The sequence below is a fragment of the Helianthus annuus genome, chromosome 1 (assembly GCF_002127325.2).
Source record: "Helianthus annuus cultivar XRQ/B chromosome 1, HanXRQr2.0-SUNRISE, whole genome shotgun sequence".
Classification (NCBI taxonomy): domain Eukaryota; kingdom Viridiplantae; phylum Streptophyta; class Magnoliopsida; order Asterales; family Asteraceae; genus Helianthus; species Helianthus annuus.
This window is the reverse complement of record NC_035433.2, coordinates 142,945,181-142,954,717: the sequence shown is the minus strand read 5'-3', so window position 1 is coordinate 142,954,717 and position 9,537 is coordinate 142,945,181. Positions and strand designations below refer to the sequence as shown.

At 35.0% G+C, this 9,537-nt stretch overlaps 2 protein-coding genes across 5 annotated transcripts; both read left to right on the top strand.

The window, feature by feature from the left end:
- The first annotated feature begins 847 nt into the window (after positions 1-847).
- LOC110882857 (putative F-box protein At1g32420) lies at positions 848-4,706 on the top strand. 2 transcript variants are annotated; one of them, XM_022130768.2, is made up of 4 exons: positions 848-1,037; positions 1,290-2,659; positions 4,161-4,514; positions 4,594-4,706. In XM_022130768.2, exon 2 carries the CDS (start codon positions 1,405-1,407, stop codon positions 2,599-2,601), a length of 1,197 nt encoding a protein of 398 aa, XP_021986460.1. In that variant the 5' UTR covers positions 848-1,037; positions 1,290-1,404; the 3' UTR covers positions 2,602-2,659; positions 4,161-4,514; positions 4,594-4,706. The 2 variants fall into 2 exon arrangements, with proteins under 2 accessions (XP_021986460.1, XP_021986464.1); XM_022130772.2 differs by having other exon boundaries at positions 4,149-4,514.
- Positions 4,707-5,348: 642 nt separating this feature from the next.
- LOC110882875 (F-box protein At5g10340) lies at positions 5,349-8,611 on the top strand. Of its 3 annotated transcripts, none has more exons than XM_022130780.2 (3): positions 5,349-5,539; positions 5,800-7,171; positions 8,200-8,611. In XM_022130780.2, exon 2 carries the CDS (start codon positions 5,917-5,919, stop codon positions 7,111-7,113), a length of 1,197 nt encoding a protein of 398 aa, XP_021986472.1. In that variant the 5' UTR covers positions 5,349-5,539; positions 5,800-5,916; the 3' UTR covers positions 7,114-7,171; positions 8,200-8,611. The 3 variants fall into 3 exon arrangements, with proteins under 3 accessions (XP_021986472.1, XP_035831790.1, XP_035831789.1); XM_035975897.1 differs by lacking the exon at positions 8,200-8,611 and adding an exon at positions 7,761-7,779; XM_035975896.1 differs by lacking the exon at positions 8,200-8,611 and adding an exon at positions 7,509-7,701.
- Positions 8,612-9,537: the final 926 nt, after the last annotated feature.

Sequence of the window (9,537 nt, the reverse complement as noted above, 5' to 3'; positions counted from 1 at the left end):
CTCATATACATCCTGACCTACAATTTCTTTATCCATTACTTCATAACCCATTCTAATCTATAATATCTATTAACTAAATTTGTTTGACCCATCTTAATCCATCTTAAAATTTAAAGGGGCTACTAAATGTACCCTTTTTGTTACTTTTCATACCCCCTTTCCATAAAATCACATTTATATTTATCATATTTACCCCCTATACATGTCATATTTTTTAAAAGTATTCTTTTTGTTACAAAACAAATTCAAAAGTGTCAAAAAATATTGTAGACGTTTTTTTTTTTTCAAAATTATTGTTTGTTTTTTATATTAATTTAAAAAAAATATTTTTTAAAGTGTTCACTTCGATCAAAAGTCCTAAACTGCTTTTAACTTCTTTATAACATACTCCTTACACTAATTAAATTTGAACTTATATAGATTGTTAATTTATAGTTTGATAAAATTATTTTAGAACCTATTGTTTACTTGTTCACTTACATAGATGGTTTGAATGATTAATATGTGTTAGGGCTATAAACACTATTTTAAAAGAAAAAAACTTTATTACTTTTTAATAGATAAAAATTGTTAATTATTTTATAAACACATTTAAAGTACTAAAAATTATAAAAGTAGGATCTTTAAAATATATACTAGGGAAAAACATAATATAGATTTTTTTTAAAAGAGAGTTCAAAACTTATTTTATTGTTTCTATAAAAACTTTAGTATTTATTTATAAAGATGTTCAATAAAAAAGCATAATCAAAATACTATTTGAAAAGTGTCTCTTTTTAAAAAATATGTTTTTTAAATACAAATTAAAAAACATTTTTTATAAATGTCTGTAATCTTTTTTAAAATAGAATGGAAGAGCTTTGCCAATTCTAGTCAAAACCGACCACTTCCCATCGGATCAAACCCTCGCGTAGTTCGTTACTAATACTCACCACCGCGTTCCGACGGGCTACGGCGGCGCCCACCGTCCTCGAAGGCAGTCTGACGGTCCGGCCACCCTATCTCATCATCTCTGACCATTCAATTTGGAGAATCTGGTACGCTTTAATGTCTAAATTCACTGTTAATCTTGTAATCTACAAACCCTAAATTATGAGAAAAAAATTGTTAATATCATCTATGTATTCCGTAAACCCCTAAATGGTACTGTGTCTATCTTTATATTCTCATGTAATTGCTCTCTATTTGATAATATTGGACATTGGTACACCAGGTGTTCGACATAATGCTCCACACAAAATGTACTAGTTTTACATATTATTAATGTTGCAATGCATTCACCTTTGCAGGCGAAATAAGTGATTGATTTTGTCGAACTTGCTACTTTTATTGGCTGCTGAAATGGTTATTATTTGCTACTTTGCATTAAACGGTTTCGATCACAATTGATACCCCAAAATAGAAATGTCTGATCACATACCTTTCGAGATTCAAGTGGAAATCATCAAAAGGCTTCCTATAAGATCATTGATTCGGGTCAGATCTGTTTCAAAAGCATGGAAATGTGTTATCGAGTCTTCTGATTTCATTGCTGAGTACACCGTCCATAACCATGATCAACCGCAACATTTGCTTATAAAGTACCACAATGTGTACGGTGAGGAAACATATGATTCGATTGTAGAGGATGATACGTTCCCTCAAAACAAGGTTTCTCTTGCTGTTCCTTTGTCGGTTGACCTACTTTGGAATTCATATGTCGTCGGTGCCTCTTGTGGATTGGTTTGCTTGTTCGGTTTTTATCGGTATGACGATGATGCTGAATATCCTCCTGGAGAGGCGACGGCTGTTCTTTGGAATCCTTCGATTAGAAAATCAGTTGCTATCCCTGTACCTGATGTGGATGGATATGATGAAGCGACTTTTGGTTTTGGGGTTTGCCCTGCAACTAGTGACCCTAAGATTGTAAAGATTACCGAAAGGAAGATGAAAGATGTAGCTTGTAGCAGCCGTTGGCAGGTTAAGGTTTTTAGTTTAAGCTCTGGGGTTTGGAGAAACTCATTTGGTAATCTGTCTGATAGCTTAGCTGATTTCATGGGGCCTCGCTCCCAGGTAACCATACGTGGTTTTTTTTACTGGTTTGGTGTTGGAGACGCCATTGGTGGTGATACTGGATTTTGTTTTCTTATTTCATTTGATTTGACAAGTGAAGAATTTAGAGAGATATACCTCCCTAATGAGTTAGCATTTCATGATCCAACGGGGTTGCATGTATTCAACCTTTGTGATTGTCTTGCTGTGCTTCAGGAGTGGTTAATAGACGATATAATTGAAGTGTGGATGATGGAAAATGGTGATTCAAAATCGTTTACAAAGGTTTTCACCATTGACAAACCATCATATTGTTTAAGTCGGCCATTGGAATTTAGGTGGAACGGTGAACTTATGATGAGAATGGAAAATAACGCTGGAGAGTTTGAAGTGCTTATAGATTATGACCCCTTCTCAGAACACATCAATGATCTTGGGATTGAAAGCCAATGTCACACATTAGCCGTGACCTCGTACACAGAATCTTTAATTCTGATTAATCAGTTAGATACAGTAGTTGATGACGAGGATGATGAAGAGGTGAGCGTTGAGCAAGGAAGAAGGGTATAGAGATCAAAGAGCAATTACTTCATGATATTTCAAACAGATCCCATTTCGTTATTTAAAGGTGAACACCCTTGTCTTAGTAAATTTGGAGAAAACACTATTCATTCTCTATAATTTTTTATATTTTTGAAAGTTGTTGTGAGTGAAAAAATAGACAAGGTAATGATAAAAGTGGAAAAGTATTATTTAATTGAAAAATAAAAAGAGAAAAGATAGTAATTTTTAGTGTAATTATATAGAGGGTAAATTACATTTTTCGTCCTTTATGTTTATATCAGATTGCGATGGATACCCTTTAACTTTAATAATTACAGTTACAGTCCTTTATTTGGAGAACTCATTACACACTACGTCCTTTAGCACTAACCCGGTTAAAATTTTCAGTTAAATTATACATGTGCTTTGCACATGAGGGTAAGTTGGTAATTTTACGCTACCCTTTTCTTTAAATATATTTATAAATAAAACCTTATCATTTTCTTATTGTTCTTCTTCTTCTTCTTCTTCTTCTGCATTTGCCACCACCACCACCACCTGCCATCCACACTATCACCACTGCCACCACCACACAAACAGACCTATTGACAGTCATGATTTCTCATTTATAAAACACTTCCACTAAACATTAATAAATGATATGGTTTTCACCAGATTTTAAATCAAGGAATCCTAAGAGAATACGCATGAACCATGGGATCAAAATTAGAGTTTTTTTTTCTAGAAGTTCGAATTTTATTAACAACCAACAATGACCACCAGCCTACATGAACCAAATTACATCAACTAACATTTACAGATCTACATACATATCTCACCAAATTAGAGTTCTTGACAGGCAAATCCTTGTTTAAAAATAATAAATCAAAAACCAACAAACAAAAAGGAAAAAACAAACCATGATCGGATAGGGTTCCAGATCTGGTATTCGTGTGTAGTGACAGCGACTTTAGCGGTCAGAGACGGAGAAGAAGGACCGGAGTGATGGTGGTTTATGTTGTGGCTGGAATGGTAACTCCGACAGCAGTGTTTAGAGTGAGAGCGCTTCCGGGTGTTTAGATAGTGTGTGACCGGTGGCTGGATTACGGTGGTGAGGCGTTTAGGTTTTAGGTCTAGAGAGAGGGCTTTTTGGAGAGGAAGGGCCAGAGTGATTATACTTTATGTCTGTGTATAAATATAAATTAATCTTTTACTGGTAAAATTACCAACTTACCATCATGTGCAAGGCACATGTATAACTTAACTGAAAATTTTAACCGGGTTAGTGTTAAAGGACGTAGGGTGTAATGAGTTTTCCAAATAAAGGACTGTGACTGTAATTATTAAAGTTAAAGGGTATCCACTGCAATCCGATACAAACATAAAGAATAAAGAACGAAAAGTGTAATTTACCCTTATATAGATAGAGATAAAGTGTCCAATGTGAATGCTGTTAGTCAAACCACTCAAGCTGTCTTAGGTTTATGAAATGCATGCTTTTTTTAATGATAATTTATCAATGCTTCAAATGAATCTTGTTTATTTGACCTACCAGTAACTCAGTTTTAATATAGTTACCCATGCAGATTCTATGTTGAGGAAGTCCTTGCCCCAGAATACTTGCATATGCTTGGAATAGTACATGGAGACCTTAAACTCACAAACATATTAGTTAGAGAAGATGAGCACAGATTTTGACCTTTCACTTTGGTGTTTAGTGAGTGAACCCAACTCTAGTCCAAACCTCGCAAGGAGCAAACTGGCAACAAAACAAAAATATCAGGGAGTAAAATGGCTATTTTTAAAGGTTTGGGGCAAAACCGTTAAAGTGACCAAATCACAGGGAGCAAAACGGAAGTTTACTCAAGAAATTATGTTGGGATTAAAGAACGATGTTATGGCGGCAACAACAATGAATGCAGTGGCGAGTGGTGTCAATGGTGTCTTAAAATCTTAAAACTTTGACGAATTATGTTATTGAATAGATCTAGATCTATTCAATAACATAATTCGTCAAAGTTTTAAGATTTTTTTTAACGACTAAGGGGATGTTTGTTTTAACGAGCTCTTAATTGTTTAGACTTCTTACTAGTTTAATATTTAATTTAATGGTTTAGATTGTTTCGTGAGCAGATGTCTAAATGGTTCAGACATTTGCCTCTGAGTATACTCACCGTTTTGTAAGCTTTTCACTTGTTAATTCCGCGAGAGTTGTTGGTAGGTTAATTTGGAGCACCTTGTCCTCCTACACGAAGAAATATTGGTGGATGAGTATGGAGATTTTACGGAAGATTATAGATTCGGAGATTTAAATGTACATGAAAATAACATATGCAAAAGTAATCATCTAGTCATATAATACTTGCTTGTCAAAATTGCTCTTTTTTAGTCCAAAAAGTTTTTTTTTTCTCCTCTGGGTCCTGACTTTTTCTTTTTCATGCCATTTTATCACATTGCCTAACTTAGTCTAAAAACCAGGCTATAATCAGGGGGATTTTTGACATTAAATTATTATGAGGTTTATAAATTATGTTGTAAGCTACCCCTGGTTATCAGTACACAAAAGTTATGCTAAAAATACCCCTGTTTATAACCAGATTTTTAGACTGAGTTAGATAATGTGATCTAAATGACAAGAAAATGGAAAAGTTAGAGACCCAGAAAATGAAAAAAAAAACTAATTGAACTAAAATTGCAATTTGGACCATAAAGAGAATTTAGACTGAACTTCAGGAACTAAAATAACAATTTACTCAAGTCTATAAGTTACTACAAAATAAGCTAACCCAAACACCCCCTTTATTTTTGATATTCAAACCAAACGACCTTAAACTTAACGTCATAACTGAATTCCACCAACCACCGCGTTCCGACGGGCTACGGCGGCGACCACCGTCCTCGACGGCAGTCTGACGGTCCGGCCACCCTATCTCATCATCTCTGACCATTCAATTTGGAGAATCTGGTACGCTTTAATGTCTAAGTTCACTGTTAATCTTGTAATCTACAAACCCTAAACTATGAGAAAAAAATTGTTAATATCATCTATGTATTCCGTAAACCCCTAAATGGTACTGTGTCTATCTTTATATTCTCATGTAATGTAATTGCTCTCTATTTGATAATATTGTTATATTGGACGTTGGTACACCAGGTGTTCGACATAATGCTCCACACAAAATGTACTAGCTTTACATATTATTAATGTTGCATTCACCTTTGCAGGCTAAATAAGTGAGTGGTTTTGTCGAATTTGCTACTTTTATTGGCTCTGCTGAAATGGTTATTATTTGCTACTTTGCATTAAACGGTTTCGATCACAATTGATACCCCGAAATAGAAATGTCTGATCACATACCTTTCGAGATTCAAATGGAAATCATCAAAAGGCTTCCTATAAGATCATTGATTCGGGCCAGATCTGTTTCAAAAGCATGGAAATGTGTTATCGAGTCTTCTGATTTCATTGCTGAGTACACCGTCCATAACCATGATCAACCGCAACATTTGCTTATAAAGTACTACAATGTGTACGGTGAGGAAACATATGATTCGATTGTAGAGGATGATACGTTCCCTCAAAACAAGGTTTCTCTTGCTGTTCCTTTGTCGGTTGACCTACTTTGGAATTCATATGTCGTCGGTGCCTCTTGTGGATTGGTTTGCTTGTTCGGTTTTTATCGGTATGACGATGATGCTGAATATCCTCCTGGAGAGGCGACGGCTGTTCTTTGGAATCCTTCGATTAGAAAATCAGTTGCTATCCCTGTACCTGATGTGGATGGATATGATGAACCGATTTTTGGTTTTGGGGTTTGCCCTGCAACTAGTGACCCTAAGATTGTAAAGATTACCGAAAGGAAGATGAAAGATGTAGCTTGTAGCAGCCGTTGGCAGGTTAAGGTTTTTAGTTTAAGCTCTGGGGTTTGGAGAAACTCATTTGGTAATCTGTCTGATAGCCTAGCTGATTTCATGGGGCCTCGCTCTCAGGTAACCATACGTGGTTTTTATTACTGGTTTGGTGTTGGAGACGCCATTGGTAGTGATACTGGATTTTGTTTTCTTATTTCATTTGATTTGACAAGTGAAGAATTTAGAGAGATATACCTCCCTAATGAGTTAGCATTCCATGATTCAACGGGGTTGCATGTATTCAACCTTTGTGATTCTCTTGCCGTGCTTCAGGAGTGGTTAATGGACGATATAATTGAAGTGTGGATGATGGAAAATGGCGATTCAAAATCGTTTACAAAGGTTTTCACCATTGACAAACCATCATATTGTTTAAGTCGGCCATTGGAATTTAGGTGGAACGGTGAACTTATGATGAGAATGGAAAATAACACTGGAGATTTTGAAGGGCTTATAGCTTATGACCCCTTCTCAGAACACATCAATGATCTTGGGATTGAAAGCCAATGTCATACATTAGCCGTGACCTCGTACACAGAATCTTTAATTCTGATTAATCAGTTAGATACGGTAGTTGATGACGAGGATGATGAAGAGGTTAGTGTTGAGCAAGGAAGAAAGATATAGAGATCAAAGAGCAATTACTTCATGATATTTAAAACAGATCCCATTTCGTTATTTAAAGGTGAACACCCTTGTCTTATCTGTGAGTTCTGTTTTTTTTGCACATTAATGTATGGAAATATCTTGTTGATAGTCAAGAAGATTTTAGCAACCTTAAGCGCTTGATATAGGGATTAAAGCCCTTTTGACATGTTTATTTTTAGAGTTAGTTAAACAAATAGTCCTTGTGGTTTGACCCTAGTCACACAATGTTTATGTCATTTACTCAAAACTTATTAAAAACAAATATTTGAACGCGCATGATCTTATTTTTGCAAGAAAAGATTATGTAATATTTTATGACAGACCACTTCAATTTTCTGTATCTATTCTCACTGCTAATGTTTTGACTTTAGCAGGACATGTCTCCGAATTCGCGGTGGTTCTGCATTTATGCCAAAAACAAACTTTAGTGCAACAGTAAAGTTCGTTTTATTTTCATTTTAGATAACCTGGCTTGATAGGGGATGCTAGGTTTTGTTTTCTTTAACTGACTTATCCCTTCATACCTGCAGCATTAGCATTTTGTATTAGTAGATGATCAGATTGATGGTTTATTTAGTGGGCTTGTTTCTTTGATTTTAATTCATTTAGTTCACAATTTCTTTTAGGTGTTTGTGCATATGTAATGTCAAACCTAAAGGTGGAAGTTTTTGCTCATTGGAGAACAGGTCAAAAGGTTGAAAGTCGATCAAAGTCTATATTTAAAGCATACACGTAAACAACCTCTTCAAAATCTTTTTATCCAAAAATTTGGATAGTTATTGTAATGATCTCATTTTTGCAATCATGTTTAATTCATTATATATCTTTATAAAATTTAAAAAGTTTGTGCCGGTCAACCCGTCATGGCCAGGCCTGTTTCAACTTGTTACCTGACCTGCCTGGCACAGTCTTCACTCTTCAGTCAAAGGTCAAACCACTCAGTCTGTTTTAGGTTTATGACATGCTTGCTTTTTTATTGCTTAGTATTGATGCTTCTAATGAATCTTGTTTATTTTGTTTATTTGACTTGATAGTATCTCAATTTTAATGTATTTACCCTTACAGATTCTATGTTAAGGAAGTCCTTGCCCCGGAATACTTGCATATGCTTGGAACCGTAAATGGAAACTTAAAACTCAAAAACATTTCAGTTGGAGAAGATGGTCCGTCACAGATTTTGACCTTTCACTTTGGTACTCAGTGAACACAATTGTGAGAGTTACATAAACATTTATGCATTTGTTGTTCTAAATGTAAGCGTATAACCGCTTTTTCTTTCTCCCTTTTATTACATACTCAAATCTTGTGAACTGGCAAACAAAGTATGAGGCTCTACTAGATGTGGTGCAGTTGTATACAGCCTTCCTTCATAGTTCATAGTGGGCTAAGCTGAATTGGGTTAGACCTAATGTGGGGTATACAGTTTCATCTTTTGATGTCTAAAATCTCTTAAACATCAAAAACTATTGTTGGTTTGTGTCTTGGATAGGATATTTTGCAAATTGTAGAATATTCTTTTAAATTTCCCGTTAGTATTTCAATACACTTAACAACGATTTATAGCTTTATTTGGCTATTTAGTTAATTTCATTATTAATGTCTTGAGGCGGGGGTCTAGCATACCCTCCCCCAACCCGACAAATAGCTTGCTATGAGTGGGATTTTATTGAGTATGTTTGTATTAAAAGCGCCCCCCTTACATGTGTGCGCCCAAGTTTGTGTTTTTTTTTTCTGTATATGAATTTATGAGATTGATGTTTATGGAGATGTTCAAGAACATTGTTGCTTGATCTTCTAAGTGCAGGGAATCCAGTCTGTAAATCATCTGTGATGTCTTATTAGGAGGTAGTATTCCTAAAGTGAAACAAATCATTAATTAATGTGTTAATTAACATACATTTTAGTTTACAACATGTTCCCATATTTTAATATTGTGTTTCAACCCGGGTTTGAATGTCTTTGTATTTTAAGATGCATTCAACCAAGTGATCACAACTTTTAAACATGTGTGTGTGGAGTGCCCAAACATACGAGGGAAGAAAATGTGCCTAAGAGTGTGCATTGTGGTTGCAAGGGTTAGTGCAAACGAAGATTGTTAAATTAAAATTTAATGTTTTTAGGTATTTTAATGCTTTTTGTATTGAGGTATTTAAATTTCTTGAAACTTGATTGTTAGCAAATTTTTTTTTTCAAACGGTGAATCTTTTGCTCCTTGTGAGATTTGCTAAAGACTTCAAACTTAAGTGTATTCAAGGGTGATTAGTTGCAACTGGCATGACCCTCACTTTTTTCCCTTTTAGCTCGTTATCCGGATGACGAGAGGGCCATTAAAGACCCTCAATGGTGGAGAGGCATGGTGTTTAACACCCCATGCTGATTTGATATGGGGCATTAATGGACAAC

Excerpts from the sequence above, each read along its gene's own strand:
- LOC110882875 (XM_022130780.2), top strand. The coding sequence starts at position 5,917 with ATGTCTGATCACATACCTTTCGAGATTCAAATGGAAATCATCAAAAGG.
- LOC110882857 (XM_022130768.2), top strand. The coding sequence starts at position 1,405 with ATGTCTGATCACATACCTTTCGAGATTCAAGTGGAAATCATCAAAAGG.